At 35.6% G+C, this 20,986-nt stretch overlaps 4 protein-coding genes and 3 non-coding genes across 7 annotated transcripts in view; 2 read left to right on the top strand and 5 right to left on the bottom strand.

Annotated features, from left to right (window-relative positions):
* Window positions 1–820: 820 nt before the first annotated feature.
* TRNAF-GAA (transfer RNA phenylalanine (anticodon GAA)) lies at window positions 821–893 on the top strand. Its single transcript has one exon. It is a non-coding gene; the product is annotated as a tRNA-Phe (tRNA).
* A 1,158-nt stretch (window positions 894–2,051) lies between these two features.
* Window positions 2,052–7,093, bottom strand: LOC118475435 (ATP synthase subunit beta, chloroplastic). The gene has a single exon (XM_035963853.1). It carries the CDS (start codon window positions 7,060–7,062, stop codon window positions 5,566–5,568), a length of 1,497 nt encoding a protein of 498 aa, XP_035819746.1. The 5' UTR covers window positions 7,063–7,093; the 3' UTR covers window positions 2,052–5,565.
* On the top strand, window positions 3,436–16,913 carry LOC103643185 (ribulose bisphosphate carboxylase large chain-like). Its single transcript, XM_035963854.1, has 2 exons — window positions 3,436–13,632; window positions 13,721–16,913. The coding sequence occupies exon 1, from the start codon at window positions 7,823–7,825 to the stop codon at window positions 9,272–9,274; it is 1,452 nt and encodes a 483-aa protein (XP_035819747.1). The 5' UTR covers window positions 3,436–7,822; the 3' UTR covers window positions 9,275–13,632; window positions 13,721–16,913.
* The window catches only part of LOC118471911 (NAD(P)H-quinone oxidoreductase subunit 2 A, chloroplastic-like), a 29,149-nt gene continuing 20,154 nt past the window's right edge, over window positions 11,992–20,986 (bottom strand). Inside the window, exon 2 of the mRNA XM_035963860.1 lies at window positions 11,992–20,986. This exon is cut by the window's right edge and continues 20,033 nt beyond it. The gene's annotated coding sequence lies outside the window, so the exon portion shown is untranslated.
* LOC109943316 (NAD(P)H-quinone oxidoreductase subunit 2 A, chloroplastic) overlaps window positions 13,608–20,986 on the bottom strand; it is a 29,213-nt gene continuing 21,834 nt past the window's right edge. The window contains exon 1 of the mRNA XM_020546264.3: window positions 13,608–20,986. This exon is cut by the window's right edge and continues 21,834 nt beyond it. The gene's annotated coding sequence lies outside the window, so the exon portion shown is untranslated.
* TRNAW-CCA (transfer RNA tryptophan (anticodon CCA)) lies at window positions 16,820–16,893 on the bottom strand. The gene has a single exon. It is a non-coding gene; the product is annotated as a tRNA-Trp (tRNA).
* Window positions 17,031–17,104, bottom strand: TRNAP-UGG (transfer RNA proline (anticodon UGG)). The gene has a single exon. It is a non-coding gene; the product is annotated as a tRNA-Pro (tRNA).

Below are 20,986 nucleotides of genomic sequence, written 5' to 3'. Positions count from 1 at the left end.
CAGAGAAACCCTGGAATGAAAAATGGGCAATCCTGAGCCAAATCCCTTTTTTGAAAAACAAGTGGTTCTCAAACTAGAACCCAAAGGAAAAGGATAGGTGCAGAGACTCAATGGAAGCTGTTCTAACGAATCGAAGTAATAACGATTAATCACAGAACCCATATTATAATATAGGTTCTTTATTTTATTTTTAGAATGAAATTAGGAATGATTATGAAATAGAAAATTCATAATTTTTTTTTAGAATTATTGTGAATCTATTCCAATCAAATATTGAGTAATCAAATCCTTCAATTCATTGTTTTCGAGATCTTTTAATTTTTAAAAGTGGATTAATCGGACGAGGATAAAGAGAGAGTCCCATTCTACATGTCAATACTGACAACAATGAAATTTCTAGTAAAAGGAAAATCCGTCGACTTTATAAGTCGTGAGGGTTCAAGTCCCTCTATCCCCAAACCCTCTTTTATTCCCTAACCATAGTTGTTATCCTTTTTTTCTTTTATCAATGGGTTTAAGATTCACTAGCTTTCTCATTCTACTCTTTCACAAAGGAGTGCGACAAGAACTCAATGAATCTTATGCTATTCATTAAATAGATGATTTCTTTTTTATTTCTTTTTTATTTATTAGAGTAGAGTATCGGCAAGGAATCTCGATTATTAATTCGTTTTTTTTAAGTATTATTAAGTAAGCCATCCACAATGCATAGGACTACCCCTCCCCATTTCCTAATTTTGAATGGAATACTTTATTGATTTTTTAGTCCCTTTAATTGACATAGATGCAAATACTTTACTAAGATGATGCACAAGAAAGGGTCAGGATAGCTCAGTTGGTAGAGCAGAGGACTGAAAATCCTCGTGTCACCAGTTCAAATCTGGTTCCTGGCACAGAAAAAAAGGATCTACTGAATAGATATTGATACAAATATTTTGAGATGGATTGGGGTAAATATTTATTAAAAATCTACTTAGTCTTTAGTCTAGAGTAAGTAGATAAATCTCTAGAGTAAGTAGATAAATCTCTAAACACTTCTTTTTCTTTTAAAAAAAGGGTTTAAATCTCTGGTTCTTTATGGTATAGAAAGAGGTGAGATTAGGTGCCCTTTTCTTCATTTTGCATTTCTTATTAATTTTGTATACCGCTATTCCGAAGAATATATTTTTTTTTATTCTTGCTTATCCTACTTTCCCAGTTGTTCTAAGTAATATGCGCGGTACAAAGTTCGTGGTAGGAACTTCTTTGAGTCATTGTATTTTTCTGTTCATACGAAGGAAACAAATATGTGATTTTCCAAATTGGAAAATAGAAATGAAGCCCTTTTTGTTCAGTCTATCTGGACCTTTTTGTATAATAGGAATTAATTAGAATATTATATTCTAAGTATTTCGTTTCGTCTAGGAACAGAACGTCAAAATATTCCTTGACTTGAATAAAATCTGGAATTGTGTTGTATAAGTGAACATGAATTTATTATCACTCAATGAGCATCTTGTATTTCATAGAAATTGGGGGTTATATAGTCCTTACGTAAGGGCCAGCCTATCCAACTTTCAGGCATTAAGATACGTTTAAGACGTGGATGATTATCATAAGAAATTCCCACCATATCATAAGATTCGCGTTCTTGAAAATCGGCACTTCTCCAAACCCAGAAAACAGACGGGATTCTAGGATTATCCTTTTGGGCAAAGACTTTTATGCATACCTCTTCTGGGTTATCTATACCATACTGTATTCTCGTAAGATGATACACGCTAGCTAAAGATCCACCGGGTGCTACGTCATAAGCACATTGGGAACGTAAATAATTGTAACCATATACATATAAAATGACAGCAATGGAATCCCAATCCCCCGCTTTTATTTGTAAAGTCTCTACTCCTCGATGATCGAAGCCCAAAGACCTATGAACCACGTCATGTTTAACTAGCCAATTAGATAACCAACCCTGCTGCATTGTCTTGATCTCTCCCCCTTTGTATAAATATTTCACATTTCAAATGCAAGTTTGAAAGATTGTACTGCTCTTTTCTTTCTTTTTCTGCACAAAAGAACCCCTCCTAATTCACTAATTTGTAGGAAGATACTGAACTTTTGGATTTGAAAAAAGTTTCAGAAGATATATCTAAAGTAGATGGTGATTGATAGAGCAATTCTTGTTCGTAAGTTCCAGTGTGAGTACTGCGCCGAACATAAAGTTTGTGACGGGTAGTAAAAGATCTATTTTTCTTTTGACTTTGACATAGAGTTCGATCCTCAATTATTTCTCGCGCTATCTTCTTACGAAGTTTTGTTAGGGCATCTATAACAGCCTCTGGTTTAGGCGGGCAACCCGGCAGGTAGACGTCCACAGGAATTAACTTATCAACTCCTCGAACAGTACTATAGGAATCTGTACTGAACATGCCCCCTGTAATAGTACAGGCTCCCATAGCAATGACGTATTTCGGTTCAGGCATTTGCTCATATAATCGCACTAAAGATGGAGCCATTTTCATTGTTACCGTACCAGCTGTTAAAATTAGGTCCGCTTGTCTAGGACTTGATCTTGGTACCAATCCATAACGATCAAAGTCGAATCGTGAGCCTATTAATGAAGCAAATTCAATGAAACAACAACTGGTACCATATAGAAGGGGCCATAAACTTGAGAGTCTTGACCAATTTGAAAGATCGTTTGGTGTAGTTGAAATAACGGAATTGGAACTTGTTTGGTCGAGTAACGGAAACTCAATCAAACTCATAATTGTCTCAATGGAATCTTTTCCTTCTTTTTTTTTTTTTTCTGAATATTCAGTTAAGACCATTCCAAGGCTCCTTTTCGCCATGCATAAACTAAACCAACAACTAGGATAAGCACAAAAATGAAAGCTTCGATAAAAACGGATACACCCAATACGTCGAAACTCATTGCCCAAGGGTAGAGAAAGACTGTTTCCACATCAAAAACAACAAAAACTAGCGCAAACATGTAATAGCGTATTCGGAATTGTAACCAAGCCCCCCCCATGGGTTCTATACCCGATTCATAACTAGAAAGCTTCTCTGGTCCTTCACTAACCGGGGCTAAAAGTCCTGAAATCCAAAATACCAAAATAGGAATAAGGCTTGCTATTATTAGAAATGTCCAAAAAATATCATATTCGTGAAGCAGAAACATAAATGTACTCCCATTAATGTGGAATAGGCGGAACTGAATTAGTCAATTCAAGTTGACATTGTCAATTTATCCAGAACTTCTCTCTTTTCCTCGGTGAAACAAGAATCTGTTTTGCTCAAACCAAAGGCAAGGAGCGCTTACTTTAGCCTTTATTTCTTTTGTGATATGTCTTCCTTAAGGATTCATCCAATGTAATCCCCACTTCCCTTCTTTTTGATTTCCCTTCTATTTAGATATGATATAGACCTAATTCTTATACAAAGAAAACTCTTTCGCTTCACTTTGTCTCACTTTCTCTAGAATCTCTAGAAAAAAGAATTGCTCTACCCTTTATTTAATGATAGTCAGAGACTATTAAATAAAAAAGAAAATACTTACTACTAATTGGATTAGAACCTAATTAAAATAGGATGATTAATATATATTAAAATAGGATGATTAATATATACATCCTAATGAGGAGTAATACTAAAAAAAAGAACTCTATTTCAGAATTATGAAACAGAATATCCTGTTTTATTATTTACTCTTTCTTTTTTTTTTTCTTTCGATTTTTTCTATTTTATTTAAAGTGGATCGATTTAGATAATGTATATGATAGTAATATACTTCAAATAAAATAGGAATTCGCAAAATGGAGAAAATCGTTGCAGTCATTATAGGAAAGTATGGGAAGACTTAGAGCATATCCTATTTAAAGGAGGATGAAATTCAAATCAGGTAAGGGATCCTTCCTTCTATTGATTTGATCAAAATTCTTTTTTCTTTTCCTGTCTCTCTGATTTGCGTTTCGATGAATGAGCCTATGGTAATGCTTTTATCTCTATTCTATGGCGCAATCGACCGTCGAGTCTATAAACAAGTACTAAATAAGGAAAAGAAAACTATACTAAAGGAAACATAAGATATCCATCCTAAAATGGAAAAAAGACGTATATATTAGGGCTATACGGATTCGAACCGTAGACCTTCTCGGTAAAACAGATCAAACAGATTATTATCGAAATGATTCGAACTGTTTCAAAGACCCAACATGCATTTTTCTGCATTGGGCTCTTTCATCAACTAATGTAAAGATCAGTTAATTCGCCATAGTTTTTCTTTAGGGAAAGATAATAAGATGGCTCCCTGTGCTCTGATTGATTATTTGTCTTATGATCTATCTAGGAACAATACCAAAGTGTTTCAAAGGAGGATTACCTTGACTTAGGTCTGCCTCCGGCCTAAATTAAATCAACCTAAGTGAAATGGAGTCTCTATCGTTCCGCTGCAAGAGTTTACTATGAGACTTCATACACCTTAAAGTTCATAGAACGAAAAGAAGTTTTTTGGAGGCCCTTATCCTCATTACGCCTAGCATTGAGTGGGCTGGATATTTACCTTATCAACTAGCAAATCAATAGGAGTTCTATTTGAGTAAGCACCTTAATTGGCACCTGAATCGGACTGAACCAGCTGTTTGTCATTGTCAGGCTACTGTTCTTCTATTCTTTCGAATCCATGAAGTAAGACATTGATTTTGCAACAAGGTCAATTATGTTCATTGCATAAAAAGTTCCCTTGAAAAGCATTGGCGCACGTGTAAACGAGTTGCTCTACCGAACTGAGCTATAGCCCTTGTCAGAGATATCTTAACATATAGATAATTTCTTGTCAAGATGAATATTCTCTAATGCCAGAGGATATCCCTTTGATCCGTTTACTATATAACATAAACATACCAATAACGGAGCGGTATTGCTTATAAAAAGGATTCAATCTATAATCGATCGAAGTAATGGGGCTTCTTTTGTGGTGATAAATTGCCTACTTAACTCAGTGGTTAGAGTATTGCTTTCATACGGCGGGAGTCATTGGTTCAAATCCAATAGTAGGTAGGTAGGTAGAAAAATTACTAGATAGCATTGGACTTACTTCGCTTCGCTATCTAATAACTTTTTCTACCCTTCTTTCCTTTTTCTTTGTATCAACGAAATCTTTGGATTGTCTTCAATTGGATGGGGGAATCCAATTGACAGCCTCGACTCGTATCCTAGCTCGTCTGAGAGCTAGCTTCGCTTCAACCAATTCTTTCGTACCTTCAGCTTTACTCAAGTTAGCTTCGGCTATTTCAAGTGCCTGTTGAGCTTCTTCTGGATCAATGTCACTACCCAGTTCTGCATCATTTCCTAAAATGATGATCTCATTATTAACTATTCTTGCAAAACCACTCCACAGAACCGCCGTTAACCATTGGTCGTTCAGGAGGCGTATTCTCAAAGGACCCATATCTACAGCTGTGTTAATGGGGGCGTGGTTTGGTAATACACCAATTTGGCCACTATTAGTAGATAAAATGATTTCTTTCACTTCACAATCCCAAATAATTCGTTTAGGAGTCAGTACATAAAGATTTAATTTCATTTCTTCAATTTGCTCTCCTCTTCTAAGTTTATAGCTTTCGTGCTAGCTTCATCGATGTTCCCCACTAAATAAAAAGCCTGTTCGGGTAGGCCGTCTAATTCTCCGGAAAGGATTAGTTGAAATCCCCTAATTGTTTCTGCAAGACCAACATACTTTCCTGGAGAACCGGTAAAAACTTCTGCCACAAAGAACGGTTGTGATAAGAACCGCTCGATTTTTCGTGCTCTTGCTACAGTTAAACGATCCTCCTCCGATAATTCATCCAATCCAAGAATTGCGATAATGTCCTGAAGTTCTTTGTAACGTTGTAAAGTTTCCTTAACTCTTTGCGCAGTTTCATAATGTTCGTTGCCAACAATCCGAGGCTGTAACATAGTTGAGGTTGAATCTAAAGGATCCACTGCGGGATAAATACCCTTGGAAGCTAATCCTCTGGAAAGTACGGTAGTAGCGTCCAAATGTGCAAATGTTGTGGCAGGAGCAGGGTCGGTCAAATCGTCTGCAGGTACATAAACTGCTTGGATCGAAGTTATAGATCCCTTTTTGGTAGAAGTAATTCTTTCTTGCAAAGAACCCATTTCTGTACTAAGGGTAGGTTGATAACCCACTGCGGAGGGCATTCTGCCTAATAAGGCGGATACTTCCGATCCTGCTTGAACAAAACGAAAGATATTATCGATGAATAAAAGCACGTCTTGCTTATTAACATCTCGGAAATATTCTGCCATAGTTAGGGCAGTTAAACCAACTCTCATACGAGCTCCCGGCGGTTCATTCATTTGGCCATAGACTAGAGCTACCTTTGATTCCTCAATATTTTTTTCATTAATTACTCCGGATTCCTTCATTTCCATATAAAGATCATTTCCTTCACGAGTCCGTTCCCCTACTCCGCCAAATACGGATACGCCTCCATGAGCTTTAGCAATGTTATTGATTAATTCCATGATGAGTACTGTTTTACCTACTCCTGCCCCCCCAAACAGTCCGATTTTTCCTCCACGTCGATAGGGAGCTAAAAGATCGACCACCTTAATACCTGTTTCAAAGATAGATAATTTCGTATCTAACTCGATAAAGGCAGGCGCAGATCTATGAATAGGAAATGTTGCACTAGTATCCACAGGACCCAAATTGTCAATAGGCTCCCCAAGAACGTTAAAAATTCGTCCGAGAGTAGCTCCACCGACTGGAACACTGAGAGGAGTTCCCGTGTCAATCACTTCCATTCCTCTCATCAACCCCTCTGTAGCACTCATAGCCACAGCTCTAACTCGATTATTTCCTAATAATTGTTGTACCTCACAAGTCACATTAATTTGCTTATCGGCAGTGTCTCGACTCTTGACTATCAAAGCATTATAAATATAAGGCAACTTGCCCGGGGGAAAAGTGATATCCAGCACGGGTCCAATAATTTGATCAATACGCCCTACGCTTTTTTCTTCAATTGTGGAAATCCCGGGACGCGAAGTAGTAGGATTGGTTCTCATAATTATCACATAATTTTCAAAAAAAAAGGAATTTGTCGAAATTTTTTTTCTTGTTGAATAATGCCAAATCAAAAAAAATATCCAAAAATCCAAAAGTCAAAAGGAAATGAATTAGTTAATTCAATAAAAAAGAAAAGGGGACTCGCACTTGATTTCGTTGCCCAAGCGAATCCCATTCAATCGTTTACTTATGGAATGAATCCGTTGGAAAGTTCAATCCATTTTTTTCATATAAATTTCGCCTTTTGTGAAGGATCTGTGCCTACTCTACTTTCCTATCTAGGACTTCGATATACAAAATATATACTACTGTGAAGCATAGATTGCTGTCAACAGAGAATTTTCTTAGTATTTAGGTATTTAGATTCAAAATATCAAAGGGGAAGAACTTTAAAAATTGTAAAATAAAGATTAGGGTTTGGGTTGCGCTATATCTATCAAAGAGTATACAATAATGATGGATTTGGTGAATCAAATCCACGGTTTAATAACGAACCGTGTTAACTTACCATAACAACAACTCAATTCCTATCGAATTCCTTCCTATCGAATTCCTATAGTAAAATTCCTATAGGATAGAACGTACACAGGGTGTACACATTATATATGAATGAAACATATTCATTAACTTAAGCATACTCCTTTTTTTATTTAATGAGTTGATATTAATTAAATATCTTTTTTTTTAGATTTTTGCAAAGGTTTCATTTACGCCTAATCCATATCGAGTAGACCCTGTCGTTGTGAGAATTCTTAATTCATGAGTTGTAGGGAGGGACTTATGTCACCACAAACAGAAACTAAAGCAAGTGTTGGATTTAAAGCTGGTGTTAAGGATTATAAATTGACTTACTACACCCCGGAGTACGAAACCAAGGATACTGATATCTTGGCAGCATTCCGAGTAACTCCTCAGCTCGGGGTTCCGCCTGAAGAAGCAGGAGCTGCAGTAGCTGCGGAATCTTCTACTGGTACATGGACAACTGTTTGGACTGATGGACTTACCAGTCTTGATCGTTACAAAGGACGATGCTATCACATCGAGCCCGTTCCTGGGGACCCAGATCAATATATCTGTTATGTAGCTTATCCATTAGACCTATTTGAAGAGGGTTCTGTTACTAACATGTTTACTTCCATTGTGGGTAACGTATTTGGTTTCAAAGCCTTACGCGCTCTACGTTTGGAGGATCTACGAATTCCCCCTGCTTATTCAAAAACTTTCCAAGGTCCGCCTCACGGTATCCAAGTTGAAAGGGATAAGTTGAACAAGTACGGTCGTCCTTTATTGGGATGTACTATTAAACCAAAATTGGGATTATCCGCAAAAAATTACGGTAGAGCGTGTTATGAGTGTCTACGCGGTGGACTTGATTTTACCAAAGATGATGAAAACGTAAACTCACAACCATTTATGCGCTGGAGAGACCGTTTTGTCTTTTGTGCCGAAGCAATTTATAAAGCACAAGCCGAAACTGGTGAAATCAAGGGGCATTACTTGAATGCGACTGCAGGTACATGCGAAGAAATGATTAAGAGAGCTGTATTTGCAAGGGAATTAGGGGTTCCTATTGTAATGCATGACTACTTAACAGGAGGATTCACCGCAAATACTACTTTGTCTCATTATTGCCGCGACAACGGCCTACTTCTTCACATTCACCGAGCAATGCATGCAGTTATTGATAGACAGAAAAATCATGGTATGCATTTCCGTGTATTAGCTAAAGCATTGCGTATGTCGGGGGGAGATCATATCCACTCCGGTACAGTAGTAGGTAAGTTAGAAGGGGAACGCGAAATAACTTTAGGTTTTGTTGATTTATTGCGCGATGATTTTATTGAAAAAGATCGTTCTCGCGGTATCTTTTTCACTCAGGACTGGGTATCCATGCCAGGTGTTATACCGGTGGCTTCTGGGGGTATTCATGTTTGGCATATGCCAGCTCTGACCGAAATCTTTGGAGATGATTCCGTATTACAATTTGGTGGAGGAACTTTAGGACATCCTTGGGGAAATGCACCTGGTGCAGCAGCTAATCGTGTGGCTTTAGAAGCCTGTGTACAAGCTCGTAACGAAGGGCGCGATCTTGCTCGTGAAGGTAATGAAATTATCAAAGCAGCTTGCAAATGGAGTGCTGAACTAGCCGCAGCTTGTGAAATATGGAAGGAGATCAAATTTGATGGTTTCAAAGCGATGGATACCATATAAAATAAAAAAAAAAGCAAAATAGAAAGAGAAAAAATAAGTTAAGAAATGCAGTAATTCTTCTTTATTCCTCTAATTGATTGCAATTCAATTCGGCTCAATCTTTTCTAAAAAAAAAAAAGACTGAGCCGAATTGAAATAGATCTTGATACGATCATGAGACTTGACAAATCGAGATTCTTCTATTCTATATATCTAGAATATAGAAAGGTATAATACAATAAACAAATATAAATCAAAATATAGTATTATCGTACGATAATGGAATCAAATACGCAGTATTTACAGAAAAGAGTCTTCGTTTATTGGGAAAGAATCAATATACTTTTAATGTCGAATCGGGATTCACTAAGACAGAAATAAAGCATTGGGTCGAACTCTTCTTTGGTGTTAAGGTAGTAGCTGTGAATAGCCATCGACTACCCGGAAAGGGTAGAAGAATGGGACCTATTCTGGGACATACAATGCATTACAGACGTATGATCATTACCCTTCAACTGGGTATTCTATTCCACTTCTACTTTTTAAATTAAAGGGTATTCTGAAAGAGGTATTTCTTTTATTTTCACAATAGCTTTCTTTTGAATCCAATTTCAAGTTCGATTAGAAGGATAGAAAGGCGATGAGAATGGGAAAAGAAAAATAAAATATTTTATTTTAATGAGTTCCCCTTTTGAGTTCCCCTTTTTTGCAATTTTCTTATTATCAATTCCATTCATTTATTTTATAGAATACTTTTTTATTCTATATCTATAAAAAATCTTTATTTTGTAAACTAAAAAATACAATAGTCAATATTCCTTATAATAGATATACTTAATTATATCATAAGAATCTTAAGATATATTTCGAATAGATAGAAATAGTAAATTTGAATTGAGACACATATTCTATGACAGATTTTAACTTACCCTCTATTTTCGTACCTTTAGTAGGCTTAGTATTTCCGGCAATTGCAATGACTTCCTTATTTCTTTATGTGCAGAAAAATAAGATTGTCTAGAAACGACGGGGCCAAATTTTCTCAATGTATTTCCAGGATCATAATACAGATATTTTTTTGTGTAAGTACTATAATATGATAGGGTATGTAGCTCTTTCTACACACAAATGAAAAACGTCTATGGATGCAGATATAAGCTACGAGCATAAATGCATGCATATGCGTAGCCGACTATAGCGAGTTTTTTTTTTTAAGTGGATCCACTAATTTTTTTTGAATAGAAAGTCAATGTATCTAACCAATTATTTCACAGGAGTACTAGCTACTGAAGGCTATTTCAGAATCAAAAAAAGTAAAGTAAAAATCATTTAGCTTATTCTCTCAATTTCAATTGACCGCTACTGGATTTAGTATATCTAATATGAATTGGCGATCAGAACACATATGGATAGAACTTCTAAAAGGTTCTCGAAAAAGAGGTAATTTTTTCTGGGCCTGTATTCTTTTTCTAGGTTCATTAGGATTCTTAGCGGTTGGGGCTTCCAGTTATCTTGGTAAGAATATGATATCTGTACTTCCATCTCAACAAATTCTTTTTTTTCCACAGGGGGTCGTGATGTCTTTCTACGGAATCGCGGGCCTATTCATTAGCTCCTATTTGTGGTGCACTATTTTATGGAATGTAGGCAGTGGTTATGACCGATTCGATAGAAAAGAGGGAATAGTGTGCATTTTTCGTTGGGGATTCCCTGGAATAAAACGTCGCATCTTCCTTCAATTCCTTGTGCGGGATATCCAATCAATTAGAATTCAGGTTAAAGAGGGTCTTTATCCTCGTCGTATCCTTTATATGGAAATCCGGGGCCAGGGGGTCATTCCCTTGACTCGTACTGATGAGAAGTTTTTTACTCCACGAGAAATTGAACAAAAAGCTGCCGAATTGGCCTATTTCTTGCGTGTACCAATTGAAGTATTTTGAGTACCAATTGCAATTTTTTGCAATTGTAAGGGGATTTTCGAGTATTTATCTAAAGTAAAGGAAGGAACAAACGAGGATAAGAGAAAATTGCTTCGAATTTGTTTTGTCCAAGTGAGATATATGGCATACTATTCTTCCATTTTTATACGAAAGGCCTTTTTTTATTTCTCTATTCCACTCCATTTAGATCTAAGAAAGAACCCAATACAATGAAATTCCACTAGTATACAAAAAGAGAAATAGATACAAACACAAGGTCTCAAACCTTGTTATAGAATTTTTGCTTCAAAGAAAAGAAATATCATATATATTCAGCTTACAGATCAAAAATGAAAAAAAAGAAAGCATTGCCTTCTTTCTTATATCTTGTATTTATCGTACTTTTGCCCTGGGGAGTCTCTTTCTCTTTTAACAAATGTCTGGAACTTTGGATTAAGAATTGGTGGAATACCAGGCAATCCGAAACTTTCTTAACTGATATTCAAGAGAAAAGGATTCTAGAAGGATTCATAGAATTAGAGGAACTTTTTCTCTTGGACGAAATGATAAAAGAGAAACCGAAGACACATGTACAAAAACTTCCTATAGGAATACACAAGGAAATAATACAATTGGCCAAAATAGATAATGAGGATCATCTCCATATCATTTTGCATTTCTCAACAAATATAATCTGTTTGGCTATTCTAAGTGGTTCTTTTTTTCTGGGTAAAGAAGAACTTGTCATTTTGAATTCTTGGGTTCAGGAATTTTTCTATAACTTAAATGATTCAATAAAAGCTTTTTTTATTCTTTTAGTTACTGATTTTTTTGTTGGATTTCACTCTACCCGCGGTTGGGAACTACTAATTCGTTGGGTCTACAACAATCTTGGATGGGCTCCTAACGAGCTAATTTTCACTATTTTTGTTTGTAGTTTTCCTGTGATTCTAGACACGTGTTTGAAATTTTGGGTCTTTTTTTGTTTAAACCGTCTATCTCCTTCACTTGTAGTCATTTATCATTCAATTAGTGAAGCATAAACTCACTCATTTCATTTCCTAATATTAATCAAATTAGCATATTTCTTTTCTTCCTTTAGAAATAGAAAGAAAGCCCTTTTCCTTTTTAACAAAATTCTTTCTATTTCTACCTGCTCAAGGTATTCATCATTCTAGTACAACTATTGCAGTAGAATGACAACAGACTCGTGTATAGGGAACTAGATTAGCTTAGCTACCTATCTAATTTATTGTAGAAATTCCGGGATCCGCGATTGGACATGGAAAATAGAAAAACTTTTTCTTGGTTAAAGGAACAGATGATTCGATCGATTTCTGTATCGATCATGATATACGTAATAACTCGCACATCTATTTCAAACGCATATCCCATTTTTGCGCAGCAGGGTTATGAAAACCCGCGGGAAGCAACTGGACGAATTGTATGTGCCAATTGCCATTTAGCTAATAAGCCTGTGGATATTGAAGTTCCCCAAGCAGTGCTTCCTGATACTGTATTTGAAGCAGTTCTTCGAATTCCTTATGATATGCAGCTGAAACAAGTTCTTGCTAATGGTAAAAAGGGAGGGTTGAATGTGGGTGCTGTTCTTATTTTGCCCGAGGGATTCGAATTAGCGCCGCCCGACCGTATTTCTCCTGAGTTGAAAGAAAAGATAGGAAATCTCTCTTTTCAGAGTTATCGTCCCAATAAAAAAAATATTCTTGTGATAGGCCCTGTTCCCGGTAAGAAATATAGTGAAATTGTCTTTCCCATTCTTTCCCCCGATCCCGCTACAAAAAAAGACGTTCATTTCTTAAAATATCCCATATATGTAGGGGGAAACCGAGGAAGGGGACAGATCTATCCTGACGGTAGCAAGAGTAACAATACGGTCTATAATGCTACGTCAACAGGTATAGTAAAAAAAATACTACGTAAAGAAAAGGGGGGATATGAAATATCCATAGTGGATGCATCGGATGGACGCCAAGTGATTGATATTATACCTCCCGGGCCAGAACTTCTTGTTTCAGAGGGGGAATCAATCAAGCTTGATCAACCATTAACAAGCAATCCTAATGTAGGAGGGTTTGGTCAGGGGGATGCAGAAATAGTGCTTCAGGATCCATTGCGCGTCCAAGGCCTTTTGTTTTTCTTCGCATCTGTTATTTTGGCACAAGTTTTTTTGGTTCTCAAAAAGAAACAGTTTGAAAAGGTTCAATTGTACGAAATGAATTTCTAGATCCTGGGATTTCTTACCATCAAGTGAGAAAAAAGCCTCGATTTCTGGAATTCCTTATTTCTATCTCATGCAAAAGAAGAGGATCCAAGGCAAAGACGAGAACAATAAAAGGAACAAGTCCTTTTAGGAGGAATTGTGGGTCTTCTTAATCCTCTATTGGGCACAAGAAAAAGGCTTTTTTGCCTTTTTCTTGTGTCGATTCTTCTTGTATCGAAGTAAGAATCATTTTTCTTCTTATTTGTTTTGTCAAAGATTACTATTTATTCTTTATTCGGGTCTGTCTTTTGGACTTCCTTTGCTTAGGTTCGGGCGCGGTAGTGGACAAACAGAGGGAAAGAAGGTATGGCGGGGGACACATTTCTTGTGAGCAAATAGAATTGCTTTACTTTTTGAATTAAGTTCAACTTTGAACTTACAGAAATTTTGTAAAAAAAAATCTATACCCTCCCATGGAAGGGTGGTTTTGATTTTTAGGCTAGTTGAGTAGTTTTGATTAAGGTTTTATTAGTTTATTACTCTAAACTAAATCAACGATTTGCAGGATACTTCCTTCATGGAATAAAATACTGGATCCTCTCCCCTCTTTCTTGTTGCTTCATAAGAGTGAATCCATTTTATGGGCGAAAGGCGGGGGCTTTAAATCGACCGATGGATTGCTTCACTCACTAACATCATTAACAAACAAAAGAATAAATGGAGGGATTCCAACCATCAGAGCAAAGGTTTTCTCTTTGTTATTTTTACAAATAGAAATAGGTAACCAATTTCTAGATTATGGAACAAAACCGCGTTATAACAATAAGAATTCCGCGGGCCCTTTCCGCTCTAATCAGATAAAGGGGAGTAAGGACCCGCTAAGTTCCTACTTTTTCATGTTTACAATCTGGATCCTCCGATTACTATAGAGATGAACCCAATCCAGAATACGAACCGTAAAAGAAAACACCTATTAAACCAATCACAAGAATACCAGTTACAGTACCTATCAGCCAAAGAGGAATTCTTCCAGTAGTATCGGCCATTTCCCCTACTTTCCTCCACATTTTCTCAAGTGGTCATGCTAGAGACAAAAACAGTCATGGATAGTTATAAAGATGGTATCCTTCCAAATGGGATAAGAGAATTCTTACTACTCTCTTTCTTTCTCTCAATTGAAGAAGTAATTGGAAAATAAAACAGCAAGTACAAAAATGAGTAATAAACCCCAGTATAGACTGGTACGATTCAATTCAACATTTTGTTCATTCGGGTTTGATTGTGTCATAGTTCTATAGTTGGAATTTGGTTTATCGTTGGATGAACTGCATTGCTGATATTGATCCCAAGAAAAAAACCGTGGGTACAGCTAATCCGTGAACAGCCAGCCATCGCACTGTAAAAATAGGATAGGTTCGATCTATGGTCATTGGGGGCCTCCTAAAAGGATCTACTAAATTCATCTAGTTGTTCTAAAGAATCAAAACGGTCGGTTATTAATGGAATTCCTTGTCGGCTTTCCGTGAAATACTCGTTTGGTCGAGGACTTCCAAACACGTCATAAGCTAAACCCGTACTGACAAATAACCAACCCGCAATGAATAGGGAAGGTATAGTAATGCTATGAATAACCCAGTATCGAATACTGGTAATAATATCAGCAAAAGAACGTTCTCCCGTGCTTCCAGACATGCTGAGCTCCCAAAATTTTTATTCAAAAAAGGAATTGATTCCGTAAAAGATGGGATCCACCAGTAAATAGAAAATTACTGATATTTCATCCTTGTGAGATTGTCAATTTTGTACCAAAGGTGTATTTTGAGTATACCGAATTAGTATAGCTATCCTTCCTATGGCACAGCAATCCAGTTTTGCTTGGTCCCGAAACAGAATTCCTTTTTTCTCTTTTTTGTTCCTTGTCTATAGGAAAATTACATGTTATTCAAGGCATCAATAGAACCCCACAATTTTTTGGGTCCTACTTATTTTCATTGTCTTCGGAATAGTAGAATAATTTAATTTGGAATAGCGGCCAAGATCTTGGGAAAATCTAAGTTAATGATTAATAAGATAAAGAATTTAGGAAGGATATTCTCATATTGACGCAATACAAAGATAAGTATATGCAAAATCGATCCCTTTTTAGTTAAAGGAATTTAATTGGTTAGCATAAAATAATATCTAATAAATAGAAAATCGAATAGCGGATAATCCGTTATGAAAGAAACGGAATACATTCTTTGAAGAATCAAGATTCGTAATCAATCCTTGTCTTGTTTGTTGGATTAGGTCTAATTTTCTTGACCAAACAGCAAGCATGGAACTTTACAAGAAGAACTTAAAAGAAAAGGATAATTGAAGTAACTTTGAATCCACTTTTGTTGGGGTTCAAAAAACGAATAAAAATAAATAAAAAAAAGTAAATTTTAGGAATAGTTCCCTTTTTGAGGGGGCCCCTCGGGGGTCGTGGAATGCTTTTCTTCTCCTCTTATTCCATATGGAATACAATGAGTTAAAATTTGCTCCAAAAAGAGGATGAAATCCATCCTATTAAAAAAGAAATAATCCGAATCCGAAATAGAAAGAATTTTTTTTTTTTTTTTCAAATTCAATTCTTTATTTATCTTTTATTCCAAAATTCTCCCGAAAATCCAATTTCATTTTTCAATGGGGTTAGATGATCTAGTTCTTAATATTATTAGTTTACTTAACTGACAGATTCCACAACAAATCTCTTGATTCGGAATTAGGGACTCATGTTCCGTCTGATGAATCGATTTTCTCTTTTTTTTACACTTCTGTATCTCACTCTATCTTGTTTTTTAGTATTATCTAAAATAACCGATGAATTATGAATTTTCCATAACTTAAACTTAGGTAAGTGCTTTACCAACATATGTAGTGTAGTAAAAAAAATGGAATTGAACCCCTTCATGCTTACTATAACTAGTTATTTCGGTTTTCTACTGGCTGCTTTAACTATAACCCCAGCTCTATTTATTAGCTTGAACAAGATACGTCTTATTTGAAATGAATTGAATAGAAGAATCTTTCTTTTGGATTCTTGGTATTCTAGACTCTTTTCCACACTAATTACCAATTCTTTTCTTGGTCATTGAGATTCGTGGGTAGTTTAGACTATTATTTAGAGATAGATCGTACCTCTTTTTTTATCCCCTCGAACAAATCGAAATGATTGAAGTTTTTCTATTTGGAATCGTCTTAGGCCTAATTCCTATTACTTTAGCGGGATTATTCGTGACTGCGTATTTGCAATACAGGCGTGGGGATCAGTTGGATCTTTGATTGAGTAATATTTCTTTTTTGATTGACCTCCTCTCTGGTCTGGAGGAGGTCAAATTGGAGTTGCAATTCTACTTTGTTTTTTTTTAAGTTATTTTAGTTTCGACATAAGATATATGGAATCACGCTCTGTAGGATTTGAACCTACGACATCGGGTTTTGGAGACCCGCGTTCTACCAAACTGAACTAAGAGCGCTTTCAAAACAAAAAAAAAAAGAAAATCCTTTTCTATTCCTAACGTGTCTCACGTCCGTATAGTATCCACAAATTCAAGTTATACCCACTTTAATCGATCTCCCCACTACTGCCCATAACGAAGAGAGAATTAATAGGTAGGGATGACAGGATTTGAACCTGTGACATTTTGTACCCAAAACAAACGCGCTACCAAGCTGCGCTACATCCCTTTTCCAAATTGTTGTACAATGCCATTGTACACAATTCCTTTCTTGTTTTCCACATCGTAATTTTCTTCTATTTCTTTATCCATATAGAACTTTCTTGTCATTTCTTGTTTTTGGTCTCATATAATCAAGGAAGGGGTATAAACTAAAATCCAGTCAAATTTCACCTATAAAAGAAAGACTACTATTCCTTAGTAATGTATAGGAAGAAGGGGTCATCTTTTTTAGGGATAGGAAAATCTCGTCTATACGGTTCATTCTATATATATATAATATTTATTTTGTTTTTTTAGTTAGGAATTTCGCCTAAACAAAAGAAATACAAAGGATCTTGGGCAAGAGTATCTGATCATATATGTATTCCAATACGGAAGGAGGATTTTCAATGCGGGATATAAAAACATATCTCTCTGTAGCACCCGTGCTAAGTACTCTATGGTTTGGGGCTTTAGCAGGTTTATTGATAGAAATCAATCGTTTATTCCCAGATGCTTTGTCATTCCCTTTTTTTTAATTCTAGTTATTCCTATGCGAGAGATAGAATTCTTCGTGACATGACGAAAATTTCCCCTTTTTGAATTCTTTTTTAGTATATGAAGCAAAAAGAAAGAAAAGATGGATAAGGATTGTATTCTTTAATTATTTCTCTATGTTTTATTACTTAATTTACGAATTTCAAAAATTTTGTATTCTATTGGATTGGATTTGTTCGATAATTCGAAGAATTACAACAAAATCTTTAGAAATCACATTTTTAGTTAGGAACTTCTATGGATTTTATTCTTCTTCTTTTCTTTGGATCCAAAATAGAAGAATAAAAGAATAGGTATAAGAATTAAGTTAAGTCGATCCAAAAAGGAAAGGAGGTTCATGGCCAAGGGCAAAGATGTTAGAATCCGAGTTATTTTGGAATGTATTAGTTGTGTTCGAAAGGGTACCAATAAGGAATCGACGGGGATTTCTAGATATAGTACTCAAAAGAATCGCCACAATACGCCCGGACAATTAGAATTAAGAAAATTTTGTCGTTATTGTCGCAAGCATACCACTCATAATGAAATAAAGAAATAGGAGCATCGTGTGTTCGATTTTTCCAAAGAACAGAAAGAGTAAGAACTTCTTATTAAATATATAGAACATAGATAGAATACTAAATACAAATCAACTCATCTGATTTTAGGTAGATATTATTTCATATGTATAGAGGGTTTTTATTTTTATATATTTGGATTTTTTATATTTTTATATAGTATATTTTGATTTAATCAATTTATATAGTATATTTTGATTTAATCAAATAATATATGGACCAAAGAAAGACTACTTCTTCTGGTTCTGGATCAAAAATTAATAAAAGAAAGAAATCCATTTTTTTTTTTTCAAATTTTAAAATAAGGAATAAATCATGTATATATCTAAACAACCTTTTCGTAAATCTAAGCAACCCTTTCGTAAATCCAAACAAACTTTTCATAAATCTAAGCAACCTTTTCGTAAATTCAAACAACCTTTTCGTAAATCTAAGCAACCTTTTCGTAAATCCAAACAACCTTTTCGTAGGCGTTCTCGAATAGGCCCGGGGGATCGAATTGATTATAGAAACATGAGTTTAATTAATCGATTTATTAGTGAACAAGGAAAAATATTATCTAGACGAATAAATAGATTAACCTTGAAACAACAACGATTAATTACTCTTGCTATAAAACAGGCTCGTATTTTATCTTTCTTACCATTTCGTAACTATGAGAATGAGAAGCAATTTCAAGCCCAGGCAATTTCAATAATTACTGGTCCTAGACACAGAAAAAATAGACATATTCCTCAATTAACACAAAAGTTCAATTCCAATCGAAACTTAAGAAACTCCAACCAGAATTTAAGAAACAACAATCGAAACTTAAGTTCCGATTGTTGATGTTTTATTCGAAAGACTCAGACTCATATATAAAGTAAAGTAATCCAATTTGGATTCTTGTGTTTGTTATAAGAAAGAAAAATGGGAAAAAATAAATAGTTTTTTTATTTATTGCAACATGCTCGTCGATTCCTACCACTTAATCTTAATTTATTGTATCTTCCCGGAGTTCCCTCTCCGGGAATTCGGTTTTAATTATTCCTGTATATTACTTTTTTATCCTTTAATTGATGATCCTTATTTTATTGGAAATCGTGTAAAGATTATTTGGATTTGATACAGCTACTTGTGCAAGCATTTTACGATTAAGAATCAATTCCTTCTTGGACAGATTGTGTATTAATTTACTATAACTATTGAATACGTTATATACCCGTGTTGCTGCGTTTATCCGAGTGATCCACAAACGACGAAAATCCCTCTTTTGCCTGCCTCTATCTCGATGAGAAGAAACAAAAGCTCTTCTTACTTGTTGAGTAATCACTCGATTAAGTCTTAAATGAGCCCCCCTAAAGTTTGAGGCAAATGAACGCATTTTTGTTCGTCGTCTCCGAGCTATATATCCTCGCGGAACTCTGGTCATTGAATCAAATTAACCTTAATGAATAACTAATGATTTCTCTTCTTTTAACCCTCTTTTTTCCCATTAATAACTAAACGGATTATTCCGATATATAAAATATTAATTCCAATGGCTTTTGCTACTATAACCTTCCCAACCACGATTTTTTATTCTATTTAGTTATTTCGCATAGAAATAACAAATTCTAACGATACTAAAAAAACAGTGGGTTCCATCGTTTTTATGGTTCCCTTTTAAACGGCGAGGCCCTCTCTATACACCGGAGCCCTTTCTTTCATCAAAAGGTATTGTGAACTTGTATAGTTCACATTCTTTGGCTCTACCTATCCATTATAGAGTAAATAACTCTTTTCACAATAAGAGTTATTCATACAGTGACGGTATTTAATTATGAAAGTTGGCTAAGTAGCTGACCCTTTAGTCCGTTCTTTTAAGATAAAGGAGCATAAGCCTTTTTCTTTTTATTACTATTTCCTCCGCTTAATGGATAACCATTTGTTACCAATGGGGGAATTGCTTCTTCCAATCTAGATGATTGGATTTGCACCAAAGGAAACCATAAATTCCATATACCATAGAAATCTAGGATAGAGCTTCTCTATCCTATTCATTGGTACCGATCATGGATACTTCAAAAATTTTATTATTTGTTTGAACTCATGATCTGAACGAGTCGCACATACACCCTAGCACATGTTCCTCGACGCTGAGGACATCCCTTAAGCGCGGCCGATTTTCTAGCATTTCGTATTGGCTGTCTTGCATTTCTAATAAGTTGTTTAACCGTTGGCATGTCGTATGTATATATAAAATGGATTGGTTTAGATCGATCTTAACCTGATGATTCATCATCATGAAGTATTTCTATTTTCTATAGCATAAAACCCGAATTTAGGTTTGAGATAAATTTACAAGAAATCCACCCACTACCAATCCTTAAACATTTCTGGAAACCACACTGGATCAGTATCGCAGTGCTCGTCAATCATTTCATCCCCTACAATATCGACAAGTCCATAAGCTTTGGCTTCGTCTGCTGACATAAAAACATCCCTTTCCATGTCTTCGGATACAACCCAAAAAGGCTTGCCTGTTCTTAGTGCATAAACCCTTGTGATCATTTCGCGAACTTTGTGTAACTCTTCCACTTCTAGTAAAAATTCTGGTGTCCTTGCCCGATAATAAGCACTAGCAGGTTGGTGAAGCATAATCCTAGCGTGAGGGAATGCTATACGCTTGGTGGGTTCTCCTCCAAGCAGAATGAAGGAGGCCATGGACGCGGCTATTCCGAGGCATATTGTATATATATCAGGTGTCACCGTTTGCATCGTATCAAAAATCGCCATTCCTGAGATTAGCCACCCGCCAGGGGAGTTTATAAACA

This window comes from Zea mays, unplaced genomic scaffold (assembly GCF_902167145.1).
Source record: "Zea mays cultivar B73 unplaced genomic scaffold, Zm-B73-REFERENCE-NAM-5.0 scaffold_45, whole genome shotgun sequence".
NCBI classification, from domain to species: Eukaryota; Viridiplantae; Streptophyta; class Magnoliopsida; order Poales; family Poaceae; genus Zea; species Zea mays.
The sequence above is the reverse complement of the archived record's forward strand: the minus strand, read 5'-3'. Positions and strand labels throughout refer to the sequence as shown.